This window comes from Triplophysa dalaica, chromosome 7 (genome assembly GCF_015846415.1).
Source record: "Triplophysa dalaica isolate WHDGS20190420 chromosome 7, ASM1584641v1, whole genome shotgun sequence".
NCBI lineage: Eukaryota > Metazoa > Chordata > Actinopteri > Cypriniformes > Nemacheilidae > Triplophysa > Triplophysa dalaica.
The window spans coordinates 5,400,903-5,414,049 of NC_079548.1; the positions used below are offsets into that span (position 1 = coordinate 5,400,903).

The 13,147-nt window shown below is 36.3% G+C and overlaps 2 protein-coding genes across 2 annotated transcripts; both read right to left on the bottom strand.

The window, feature by feature from the left end:
• Window positions 1-277: 277 nt before the first annotated feature.
• On the bottom strand, window positions 278-1,447 carry LOC130426852 (NAD(P)(+)--arginine ADP-ribosyltransferase 1-like). The gene is made up of 3 exons (XM_056753812.1): window positions 1,381-1,447; window positions 1,210-1,281; window positions 278-1,133 (listed from the first exon to the last, which is right to left on the bottom strand). The coding sequence occupies exons 2-3, from the start codon at window positions 1,264-1,266 to the stop codon at window positions 333-335; spliced, it is 858 nt and encodes a 285-aa protein (XP_056609790.1). The 5' UTR covers window positions 1,267-1,281; window positions 1,381-1,447; the 3' UTR covers window positions 278-332.
• Window positions 1,448-3,932: 2,485 nt separating this feature from the next.
• Window positions 3,933-10,649, bottom strand: LOC130426853 (uncharacterized). Its single transcript, XM_056753813.1, has 10 exons — window positions 10,630-10,649; window positions 8,100-8,135; window positions 6,231-6,518; window positions 5,859-6,134; window positions 5,406-5,513; window positions 4,777-4,878; window positions 4,629-4,685; window positions 4,475-4,549; window positions 4,312-4,398; window positions 3,933-4,013 (listed from the first exon to the last, which is right to left on the bottom strand). The coding sequence occupies exons 3-10, from the start codon at window positions 6,232-6,234 to the stop codon at window positions 3,967-3,969; spliced, it is 756 nt and encodes a 251-aa protein (XP_056609791.1). The 5' UTR covers window positions 6,235-6,518; window positions 8,100-8,135; window positions 10,630-10,649; the 3' UTR covers window positions 3,933-3,966.
• Window positions 10,650-13,147: the final 2,498 nt, after the last annotated feature.

Here is a 13,147-nt window from a genome sequence, read left to right on the forward strand (position 1 = left end):
GATTGGAACAACACATGAGTATTCAGTGATCCCACAGACCACAGTCTCTGATTTTGTCTGTAAAATTGTGTTTTTGTATCACTCCGTCTTACTTTCACTTTTAAATAAGAACTACGAACAAGCAGAATTTCTTTGTAGTTATATTCATGCATTTATTGACAAGCTTCTGTTTTATTCTTACTGTTTTACATTTGTGCAACTGGTTCTAAAAACATTTTTACTTTACAAACAGGGGATCATCGTTATGCAGCTAATTTGAAATAATTAACTTTTCATGCATTTTCCACCAAAAAAACAGGATGTATCCAATGTTAGAACAATAATAGCAACCGTTAATATAAAGAAGAGAAATGAATGAAGATGTAAAGGCCCATGGGCCAGACAGACTGAGATCTGTGATGTATCTGAGACTCGACTGAAGCCACCGCACAGTTTAAATCACTTCTTATTCCTTTGCTCTTCAACACAAACACAGTGTCACACCAGACATCATTCTCATCTCTCTTCTTGATAGCAGTGACGATAAACGTCTCATATGGGGGTATCAGGACCTCTCTCTCATTAGGAAACTTGGAGTATTTTGCCACATCAGCACTTTGACAAGTGTTGATTTCAAAACAAGAAACTGTACCAAACTCCACGGCTTGTTCACGTTTCAGAGACGAGGACGCAAAAAAGCCAAAACGAACCTCTTTGTTCAGAACAGTCTCATCAAACTGAAGTTTGGTACCACGATAAGTAAATCTGCATTTTTTTTGTGTTTTCCTTAGAATCTGAATGGCTTCTGTCAACAGAAACTGAAGTGAATACCACGTGTATGTCCTGTTTTTGTAGCTGTCTTTCCCACTACGAACAATTTCATTGAATTTAGCATATAGGCCTACTGTGTCACTAGTGTACACATAAATGGCGACTGAATGGTTCCTGGTCAAGTTATCTTCTGGTACACGATGCTCACATTTACCTTCTTGCCAAGCTTTTCTAAAGTCAGATGATCCACTTATTTCTTTGTTTAGATATTCTATTCTCACCAGATTTGACATGTTTTTTTTACAGCCCTTATACTGGTCATCAACTGAATCCAATTCCATATCCATTTGAAGTATCTGTCCCTCAACAGCCCGTCTGTGATCCTGTAGCGATGAGAAATGTTAATTTCACATCATCAATAGTTAAATTTGTAACAGACACAACAGATCTCAAGTTTACCTGTCCTACAGCAACTTTACAGATGACAATGAGAATAAGAGCTGCTGTGCTCAACATGATTCAGTGCAGATGCTGCAAGACAACAATTACAATACAGTTTACTAAATCCAACATTTGTGCACACAACCAGAGGACATTATTTAACTGCTTTTGTGAAACAGAAATACTTACAGTAACTCGCTTCTGAGAAGTTATGATACCTTAAGGTGATTTTTGTCGAAGTAGTCTCTGGATTATGTTTTCTTGTGATATAACAAGTAATGGTTAATATTTAACCTTTAATAGTTAAATATTAACCACAGTTAACATTACATCTGAGAATTCCATCAAACATTTTTTATTTGATTCTATCAAGATGTTTGTAAGGCTCACATATCTTTATGTTCACTTTACACCGTGAGCCAAAAATATAAAAGATCACATGTACTGCTATCTTCTCATTTAATTTCACAGACACCAGATCTATTAATCATTGATTTGACTGGCACAAAATTACCAAAAAAGAATAGAAGGAGGCATTCATTGGGTGTGAACGAACTGACACGTTAATAAAATGCTTGAATAAACAGTAAACTCATCTGACCGGCTGTCCATACAGACTTTAATATGTCTTGAATGTTGCAGGGGTCGGGGGGGGCAGAGTGTGTAGATGAACACATACCTATCAAAAAGTTCCTTAAAGTTCAATAACTGTATTCTCTTCTCTCAATGGTCATCTTGCTTAACATCACTGGAGATCAACTCACCATACAGATCATAGTGAATCAGATCAACTGAAATATCCAAAGCTGTTAAACTGGTTAAAATAGTTTCAATAACATATTTAAGATCAGAAATGTTTTTGAATACTCAGTAACAATGTTTTAAATATTGAATTTGTCGTTATTACATATTTTGTGGATGTGTCACTGAAATTTCAGAACAATCTTTAAAAGTGTTGATAAGTTCTGAAAAATAAATGATGAAACTGTCACTTTAACACAACGTAGAGACACATAACATATACAGCTGGTGTTAATTTTTATTTATCCTCAGAAGTAGTTAGAAATCGTTGCAAAGTTAGAAACTTGGGCAATATATACACCAAATACACACATTACACAAAGGCCTACTGTACAGAATACAAACATATCTTATGTTTACATTTTTTTTACTTTTTAACAGTACAACAACATGAAAAACTGTTTAGTAAGTGTGAGTATCACAAAACAAAAATGTAACTATTGTAAAGTATGCCATATATAAAGGTTCACTCACAATGCAAAAAAATACCTCACAATGCTCCTTAAATCATTTATTGTACAAGCCGATGCATGAGTAGTTGAGTAGTATTCCATAAGAATGAGTTTATACTTTTGTCAAATGTCCCATTTGGGTACAACCTGTTGTTATATGACAATAAATAAATGCAGTTTTTTATCGCATATAAATCGCATATAAATCGCACACTATGTTAATTAACACATTGTTTGTTTTATGCTTTTTAACACGTGTTAATTTTAGTGAAATTGATTTAAAAGACGAGTTGTTCAAGAAATAAGATGAGAGATGTGTTGTCCTTGACTTAACACAAAATGTGTTATTTTAACACAACCGTTTTTAAAGAGCAGGAACTACAGTACAGAAACGATGATTATCAAATAAAATTATGATAACATCTAACCTTTAGAACTAAGCCTCACACAAACCCACAAAACTTTATTAAATTATTAAGCTTAACCCCACAAACATTGTTAAATCTGAAGAACATAATCTTTCACTTTCTATCTCTTTATCGGGTGTGTCATAAAAAGTGCGTTTACAGATATTTTACTGCAGCATAGCAGCGATAAGATTTTTTTTACAACACTCACTTTACAATCACAGGAAACAATGAAGCTGTCACTGTTCGCTTCTGTTTCTATCCCCGTGTTTTCCCCAAGGACTACACTACCCACGTCCCTCCTCACGCCCTCGCCTGTTTCTTGTCTACAATCCCCACTCCTGCCCCTCATCTCATCACCAGTGGACTATATAAACTCATTCTTTTTGCCCCATTGTTGTCTGGCATTGTTTGTTTAGTTAACGTGTGATTTGCTCCAGAGTTTTCTGTTCTTTGTGGAATTATTAAAACAACAACTTTTTGAAAATCGTCTCCTTGTCGTGCGCATTGTGATACCCACACATTACAGAAGCATATAAACTTAAAGATTTCAATGTGACTGTCTCCACCAGATTACATACTAAAAGTTAATTCACGAGTTCACCAGTACAGATAACAGTGATGTTGATAGGGATAATGATAAAGCTTGGTTATGAAAGTTATGCGTATTTGGCGTGCTGTCCGGGAAGCTGGCTCCGAGCTCGCCAGATCTATCCGAACACGAAACACTCTACCTTGGTACGGGTGAGTGCGCCAAGCTCGGAACGGGTCTGAGCCCAGAGCACACACCCCGGGGTGAAGGAGGGAGGCTTAATCTTAGGAGATAGAGCAAGTAAGATGGTTTCCCTATTTATTAGCGAGCTCGCTGATTGTGTATACCCTGTGATTGCTGATTATAGACCAGCCGGTTGATTATATGCTCCGGCTCCTCCAGAACATTGTTATTTAAACATCATTAAAAAGATTCTGAAAAGCTCACTGAACTGAATCAACAGTAAATCAATCACTAGTGATTCTGACAGAAAACATCAACATATTAATACAAAGACTATCAAGCATTTACTGTGATGTATATGAAGGTTTGAGTATAGCTGTCTTTTTCTCCTCTGGTTGTTTTATTTAATCTGAGCATAAATCACATCATTGGATCCTAAAGCAACATCTAAAATACAAAATGTAAAAAAATGATTAGATACTGAGATACTTTTCCCTAAAACTGGCAAAATGTTACGAAACCCCATAAAAAAAATCAGCTCTGAGGAGTGTTGTCTAAACTATCAGTTACTCAATATGAACTTCTTGTTTATCAGTGTTGTAGTATGAAAGCATCTGAAATAATCAATCAGAAATCTTATACCAAATATTAAAATTAAAACAACATAGAGCTACAATAAATGAAAAACAATTGTGAATAATGTACTTAAAAACATTTTGAATATCTCTGATGATTTTTTCTTTACCTTTCTTCTCTTTATTTTTCTTCACTTCTATCTTAGGTTTCAGTTCAATGTCAGCATAGGTGAGATCAGCTGCTCCACTCACATTATCTACAATAAAGAATACATAGATTATTAAGACTTTCATCCTCCCAGTGTTTCATTTTACACTTTTGGTTCTTTCTACCTTTGCTCTTCTGTTTCTTTTTCTTGATGTTGACCTGTGAATACAGTTCATCACTGGGGCCGCTCACAGTCACTGCTAAAGAAACATGATTTTACCATTAAGAACTGTTTCACTGTCATGAGATGAAACACATTAAATGAAATCATTATGTTACCTGTGCTTGAGTCTTTATTATCTGCTGCATTATCAGAGTCATAAATATGAGCATTTCCTGTAAGGAATAAAAATAGTTTTTAGAGACCATTTGTCAAATGTAAATCTCAGTCATTAGAAAAGCAGATTTGTGTTTGATGTTGACTGACCAGACTGCAGTGGAGTGTATCCGTCTTCATTGTGTTTCTGATCTGATGTCTGACTGATGTTCTGCTGTGGACTGACACCAGAGGGAGACTCAGACACTTTACCTACACAAACACAGAACAGCTTTAGAAAAGAGATTCAACTGAATGTTTAATGATAACTGTTTATTGTTTAATAGAACAATGTTAAAGCAGAACTGACTCATAATAAAGGTGACGTATGTCAATTTGTGTCTTAAGCACAAAACAGAATTGCAAAAAAATAGAGATTTTTTCAGAAAGTTTTTTTAACATGACTCATCTATCTGCCACAATGACAAGGAATAGTTCCATAAATATAGTCCCACCCCAAAGGTTCATCATTGGTTACACCAAAAGCTGAGTTCTACAGTAGTTCATAATCTGTAAAGAAAACCCTTCATTGGTGCTTCTTATTTCACGAAAGAGGATTTGAATATTGTTGAAAACATTTGCGGTAATGTAAATACAAATGTGCTTATGTTTTTTTTATATTTTAATACAAATCTTTGATATTTTGCTTTTAGTATCACAAATACCACAGACTTCACCTTTAAGATTTCTCTGTGCAAATGTGTCATTGTTCACGTTGAATTTTCTAAGAAGATTTTAACCTTTTCTGGTTTTGTAACACCACAGCAGAACCAAGAAAATGATCAAAAACATGAAGCTCAATCCGACAGCCACTCCAACCATCAGACCATGAGATGAAGAACTTGAGGCTGCAGAATAGATAGAGATATGTTCACATACAATAACATGTAACTGTGTTGTGTCTTTCAAGTACAAAATATAAGCAACTGCATTCGGTGACAGTTAAAATACTTAAATACAACTACAGCTATACCGTGTCTTTAATAATCCATAGATTACTTAGAATTTAACTGTTATTTGTTTCTTTTCTAAATTTGTTTGTCAATACTTTATCCGTTTAGTTGTAAGGAGTATTTGAGCATCTATAAAACACTCTTTTTGATGTGTGTGAAATTTCTACGAAGATTTGTTATAAATCTATGAATCATTCCAACAAAATATGAACAAGGTTTTGTGTTCATTCTGTCTCTCACCTGAAACATTAATCCACAGAACATCACTGTAGTCTGTGTAATAGACTGGATTCCCTCTTCCAGCTCTACACCAGTACTGACCTCCATCTGAAACTCTAACATTGGACATTGTGTAGGTGTTTGTATCTGTTGTCGTCTTCTCAGTGTTCTGTGTGTGTTGATACCAGTTAAACTTCCATCCAGTGAACTGATTCATGAGACACGTCAGAGTCACTGTGTTTCCCGTCAGTACAGATCCTTCAGTATCTGATGTGAGTTCAGCTTTTGGTTTTGATCCTGCAGGAGAATAAAACACATTTTTGATGATTAGAACACGGCATATACTCTTGTTTTAAGTCTCCCGTTACATACACACACTGATATTGAACTCACCCATCACAGTGAGATGAACAGCAGAGCTTGTTTGTGAAGTTTGTGGTCGTCCATGTATCGCTGTTACACACCTGAACTGACTCTGATCAGATTGAGTGACTCCTCTGATAGTGAGAGTGTTTGTGTTTACAGTGTAAGGATGAGAATTATAAACTTCAGTTCTGTCTTTATACCACAGATATCTCCAGTCTAATGATCTGTATTGTTCTATCTCACACTTCAGAGTGACTGTCTCTCCAGTGAACACAGATGTGTCTGGTGTTACTCTCACTGTAACTCTGGGTAAATCTGAATAAAATGAGATTAACACAAATTTTGATACCACTTGAGGATTAGCATACATTTCTTACAATTACAGTGTTCTTGTTTGCTAACACACAATTCAAAAACAATTAATTTTATCACTATCAACACAATCTTAAAACTATACACAGACATAAACATGAAACTTCCCAGTAAAAACATTTGAAATAAAATATTTTTGTTAGAATGAAACTAAAAGGACTCACAAAACCTAACAAATACAGAGATGTTCATTGATTATAAAACATCACTTCAAAACACTTTCTTAAACCTCGTATTGCTCAGGAATCAGTGGACGGGTGAAGGGACAGGAAAATACAACAAAAAGCTTTTAGAAAAATTGAATGTACACTTTCAAAAAGAAAAACCTCCAACTTCCAAAGTCTAAAGAATTTAATATGTAACAGAACTCAATATACTGTCAGTTATATTACACTTGAAAAACAAACAAACACTTTCTATTGATCAGCATCCTCAGCATTGTGTCCCATTGATCAGACCACATGACTTCATCTACATCACAGAACATGATTTCTCTGTCAAGGCAGTGAACCTGACTCACATCTAAATCTAACTGAGTAATAAACTTTAGACTACTGTAACATTTCTATGGCAAATTTCAGGAGGCTGTTTTCATTCTAAAACATTAGAATAATAGATGATTCAGGCTCACATTTGTCAGAATTGTTGACCAGCTTCTCATAGTCTTCCCACACAAGAACAGGATCAACTGATGCTTCTCATATTTGATCAGAAACAAATGTTCTTTGACCTTCTCTTCTGCATCATCTCTGCCTCTTACCTCCTTGAGCTCTTTTACTATTGTTAGGTTTCATTTTTAAAAACACATAATCACCTGCGGCCCTTTCTACTTTATTATCTTGAGATTCTTATTTGTGTCATCAATTTAGCTACTTATTGTTTATACATACTTTACACATATTTATGTGTACGTTTCATAAGCATTTTTGTGTAGACTTTTCAGAAACATTGAGAAAATTGCAACTTATGTAAAAACAGGCTTACTGCGTTTTGAGTTTAAGAAATATGTCTTTGATTCAAGTATTTGTTTGGAAAAATAGGCCAAGTGAATTAGTTATGTTGTGTTAGCAATCCAGAAAAATTATAACACACACATGAGATTCTAATTCTCTTACAGACATTGATTTTCAACTCACCCTTCACTGTGACATAAACAGCAGAGCTTGTTTGTTGTCCGTGTATACACCAGAACTGACTCTGATCAGATTGAGTAACTCCTCTGATAGTGAGAGTGTTTGTGTTTACAGTGTAAGGCTCAGAGTCAAAAACTGAAGTTCTGCTATTAGACCACTGAAAAGTCATATTTACTGATCTGTATTGTGTTTCTATCTCACACTTCAGAGTGACTGTCTCTCCAGTAAACACAGATGCGTGTGGTGTTACTCTTACTGTAACTCTGGTTAAAGCTTAGGAAAGTACAAAACAAATTTTATTAATCTCTCATTACAGACTTAAACCGGTGTATAAAACTCTCTCATCAAAGACTGTTTGCATTAAAGACACAAACCAATCAGCTTGAATTACCTTCAGTTTGTCTGGACTGGATGATTAAAATCAACACTGTGTAGAACAAACAGAAAAACATTTTAATTATATATTGAAATATATGAAAATCTCATGCATACTCACACATTACTTTATTAAAAGTTAAAAATCGTTAAGTTTCTTTGAATACTTGCACTTCTACAGTAGTAATACACACTTACGCAAACACACACAAAGTAAAGTCTCTTTAAAGCATCTCCATTTATTATCTGCTTGAAAGAGTTTCATCCGAAGTATGTGCACTTTCATACTTATATACTATAGTACAATTTCTAGATACTTTAGTATTTTTACCATCACAAGACATATATTTAGCCTGCCAAGGCCTAATGCAATACCAATACGGCCCACCGGGGGGGAAACGGCTCACAGTTCAACAAGAAATGTAGAAAAACCGAAGGCAAGATTTTTGAAAAAAAAAAAAAAAAACTTTTCCTTCCTGTTTGATGTGTACATTTTTCCACCTAACTCTTTCTGAATTGTGCTAAAGCGTATTTTTAAAGGGCACTTGACTACTTTAAAGTAACAATCCAATACTATAAATAACATTTATAATTGTAAAGTATGTACAGTAATAACTACAGTTATTCAATTTTAAAAGAAATTTGAGTGTCAACATGAGTGAAAATCACAGGAGTGTGCTGTCCTTCTTTAATACTAAATGAATCTCATATGGTTTGTTAAGTAGTTTTCACCACTAAGGGAACATAAGAAATGAGTTGTCTAGTGTGCACAAACCTCAGCGTGACAGTGTTTTGTTTTTAAAATTGAAGTTTGAACCCTAAATTGTGCACTTACTGCCTCCAACTATTAGAACAGATTATCAGCACTACAACACCTCACTAACTTGTTTTTTAACGCATATTCTCAACTGCTTTTGGAGCTGAAAACATAAAACTCTTTTTCAATGTTGAGGAGGATAAGTTATGAAACTTGAAGGATGTCTTAAAGATACCAAAGACCTCTTATCTATGTCAAAAACCTCATCACACCTTTTAAATAGATTTCAATTTCCTGTCCTGTCACGTACCACCAGATGATGTTAAAGAGAATGTGATCTGACATCACGCCCTTTGTTGCATGTTGCTGTGGCACTGCCATATTGGGAGGAAAATATTCCACAGCTATTAATACTTGTTTTGTTTGATATATGGAGAAATCGAAGTGAAAGAGTCATGGGCTTTCCTGAACGACTCCTGGGTAATGCTATTGCAGTTTTTAACACAGCAAGACAGACCCGTCATAGTTATATTTCATAATTAAACTCGAAATCAAAACACTGCATTGAACACTCTCATCCTCCCAAGATGGCGCAGCATTCAACACGGTGTGATGTCGATTAACAAGCTCTATACATTGCTGGTGTGTTTATTACATTGAACAGAGTTTGAGAATCACTAGATCTAAAATCTAAAAATGAAGAATCACACAGACCCAAACCCATGTTTATACAAAAGTTTAACGGTGACTTGGTTATTCAACAATGATTTGTCATTAACTGGACATAATTATGGTGGCAGTGACAGTATTTTTAAACTTATTAAATCTAATAAAGCTTGTGAACAACGGGTGTTTCTCACACACTGGTTAATACCACAGAACTAAAAAGAAGCAGAAACTAAAACCACAGTATAAACACATCCCCATCTCTCACCATTTCATCAAACCACTGACACTTATGAATGTGTCCCTGACATATATGTACTTGCTGTGAAGATAAAAGTTAAACTTTGTGCAAGACTACAACTAAAGGCATTATGTAAATTTTCAGAGTAATCAACTATAAAAACTATCAAATGTAAAATGACACACAAATATGAATCAACTGATTAATAAATAATACCATAAATACTTTAATATCAAGTCCAAAGGATAAGAGCCACATATGGAAGTTCAAAAAGCTCATTGTTTAATTCAGTAAACCATCTGCATCATTACATAATGAATATTTGTTTACTGTACGCTGAGTAATTGACAATCTCTAATCTCAATTAGTACAAACATTCATAATTCTGAATCAATCCATCAGCGATTATTGGTGACACATCTATTATTACTGTCTATTGTTCTTGGTAAGCATGACAGACCATTATGTTTTAATGTTTACGCTACAAAAAGGATGAAACACTAAACTTTTACGTATTTTTGGGACAATATTATTAGACAAAAAGGCAGCGTATCTGGTAACATAGTTTGTTGTACTAAACAAAAAAATCTAAATTAACAAAAATGTCATGTCAGATATAGCATTCACTAGTTTTATCAGTTATTATTTTATAATCTTCCAAACGATCCTTGTCTCAATCTTTGCTCATGTGTTGTGCAACTTTTGCTTTTCCAAAATTCTTCTCAGAGCTCCAAACATAACTCATAAATAGCGAACATGTAAGTTTAACATCACTTTTGGTCACTACTGTATATCATGAGATAAAGATTTTAACTTTGAGAGTAGCATGAAAAGACTTTAAAAAAATGCAGAAACACTGAGAAGATAACAGATAATACTCACAGAGCAGTGGAAGAAGAGAACTGAACTCCATACTGATCTACTGATGACACACTTCAACAAACACACTGTGTTAAACACTCAAACACTTCCTCAATAACACCAATGTACAACCCCTGCGTCCCAATCTGCATTATATTCACCCTAAAAAGGGTTTGAAATTACAATGAGTATATATGTGCCGAATCTTGTGTATTTTTCAAGTAGCCGATCTTACCCACAACTTATTTTAAAAGCGAGAAGTTTAGTGAAGCTGCATTAAAATATATTAGTGAACTGGGATGCAGCATACAAAAATGTTCTGAATTAATTTTACAAAGTAACACAGAGATTTATATGCATACAGTGCAAACCAATGATTGATTGTGACTTTAAAACAGTGCCATATCAAGTAAAATTTTGAATAGCAAAAGTATAATGCTGTATTTTTACAGCAAAATTGCTTGATTTTAATTCACTGTATTTAGAAGAAACACTGTAGTAGAGTAGGCGGGGCGAGACCGTGGTTCGAGTCCGGTGAGTAATTGGGAATTAGCGCCAGCTGTGCGCACACCGGGCTCGAATCACGTAGGAGATAGGGAGGATATAAAAGGAACGAGCGACCGGACTGTCGAAGAGAGAGGACCGGGCCCGAACTAATGTAACAAACTTCATTAAAAGGGAAGGAAGGAGTCGGGAACCGGCAAACATTTAAACATTTAATAAAGTAATATAACAGCCGGCGGCCCCTCACGGACGACCGCCGGCGAACAAAACATGAACATAAATATAAATACAAACATAACACAAGTTCGGGCCCGGTCCTCTCTCTTCGACGGTCCGGTCGCTCGTTCCTTTTATATGCTCCCATCTCCTACGTGATTCGAGCCTGGTGTGCGCACAGCTGGCGCTAATTCACAATTACTCACCGGACTCGAACCACGGTCTCGCCCCGCCTACTCTACTACATACCCCCATCACCCCTCACAGGCACTGTGCAAGCTCCCTCCCCCTCCTTCGGGGGGGGTGGGGTGGGGGGTATGCAGCGACGAGATGAGACAACGGAGACGGGAGCCCTCGGAGCGACCGGAAAGAGAGAGGGGAGAGAGGGAAAAAAAAATTAAGTCCGGTTCCCCGACATGCTGCCGCTCGTTCCTCAACCAGCCGGAGTACTCTGCTTCGCGGTGCCTTGCGGTGGCCCGGGGCTTCGGTGGACGGCTCGACCGTCCACCCCCCTTGAACTCCTCCACTTGAGGCAGGAACTCTCCACCCACCTGAAGTGGGCAAGCCACCCTCTTCCGACTGAGAACCATGGCCTCGAATTTGGAGGTGCTGATTCTCATCCCAGCCGCTTCACACTCAGCTGCAAACCGTCCCTGTGCATGCTGAAGGTCCTGGTCTGATGGGGCCAGCACGACAACATCATCCGCAAGGAGCAGAGATGAAACCGCAATGTTCAACATTAAAAAAACAACCGTCAACTTACTAATACAATGAACTGTAGCTCGTCACATACCGCCTTCACTCCTGGTGTGAACAAAAACTCTAAATAACATGAACAACTTCTGTCCTCGGGTGCTATAGCGACGGAGAATGTTTGAAATCTTACCGCGACGGCGCTGCTGAAACTCCACCTAAGACTCCTTCGGTCCCCACGGATGGAGGTTGAATCCGTGGTTACCATAATATGAAACGTGAATGTAGATACCTCTATATAACGTTACCAGTATGATAGTCACGAAATATGGAAAAAAAAAACGTAATAAGTCACTTACCACAGGTGTTAATCCCTCATTTTGCGCACTACCCCAATCTCGACTGTTGAAGATCATCCCACCTTTGTAGATTTTAAATTTACAGCAATATTCTGTACATATGAGTTAATCCGTCACGTGACCCCAGAATGCATTGCACTTTACAGCAATATTCTGTATTATTAAAAAAAGGCAGCTTCTGTAAAATAACGCTGTAGTTGTTACAGCAATTCGTTACACTGTAGCAATACGAAGGTTTCGGGAAACCCAGCCCTGAACACTACGTCTCTCTCACACACTGTTTAATACCAAAGAACTGAAATAGAAACACTTTCACAACCACAACAAGATCCTCTTCATCTCTATATTCCAGCAGACCACAAACACTGACTGCTGTCACAATAATAATATATATGTACAAGTGAAGATACAGTAAATCAAATATTAATTGTTTATACTTAGACTTATGAATTTAAACAACCCCATCAAAGTATTTAAACTTCAGAACTCATTCTTCATCATTAGTGCTACAGACACAAATGTTAGTGGAGATCAAGCTTGTTGTGGAGTGTGATGTTGTGTTTTTAAACAAAAAAACATATGATTTCTGTTTACTGGATAATGAAATAAATCCAAAGATTTACTGAACATTAAAGAGTTAAATCTGAAGACCTGACTAGGCCACCAAACCAACCTGATGCTGAAAGAGGAAGAAGTAAAAACCCATAAATGTGTGAGAATGAATATCTGCTGATGTTGCAGTTTCAGTCACAGTGTGAAGAGATGCT

Excerpts from the sequence above, each read along its gene's own strand:
- LOC130426852 (XM_056753812.1), bottom strand. The coding sequence starts at position 1,266 with ATGTTGAGCACAGCAGCTCTTATTCTCATTGTCATCTGTAAAGTTGCT. Across the intron at positions 1,134-1,209 it reads GTAAAGTTGCTGTAGGACAG|GATCACAGACGGGCTGTTGA; the intron begins GTAAACTTGAGA and ends TCATCGCTACAG.
- LOC130426853 (XM_056753813.1), bottom strand. Across the intron at positions 4,550-4,628 it reads TAATAAAGACTCAAGCACAG|CAGTGACTGTGAGCGGCCCC; the intron begins GTAACATAATGA and ends ATGTTTCTTTAG. Across the intron at positions 4,014-4,311 it reads GAAAAATAAAGAGAAGAAAG|ATGTTGCTTTAGGATCCAAT; the intron begins GTAAAGAAAAAA and ends TTTGTATTTTAG.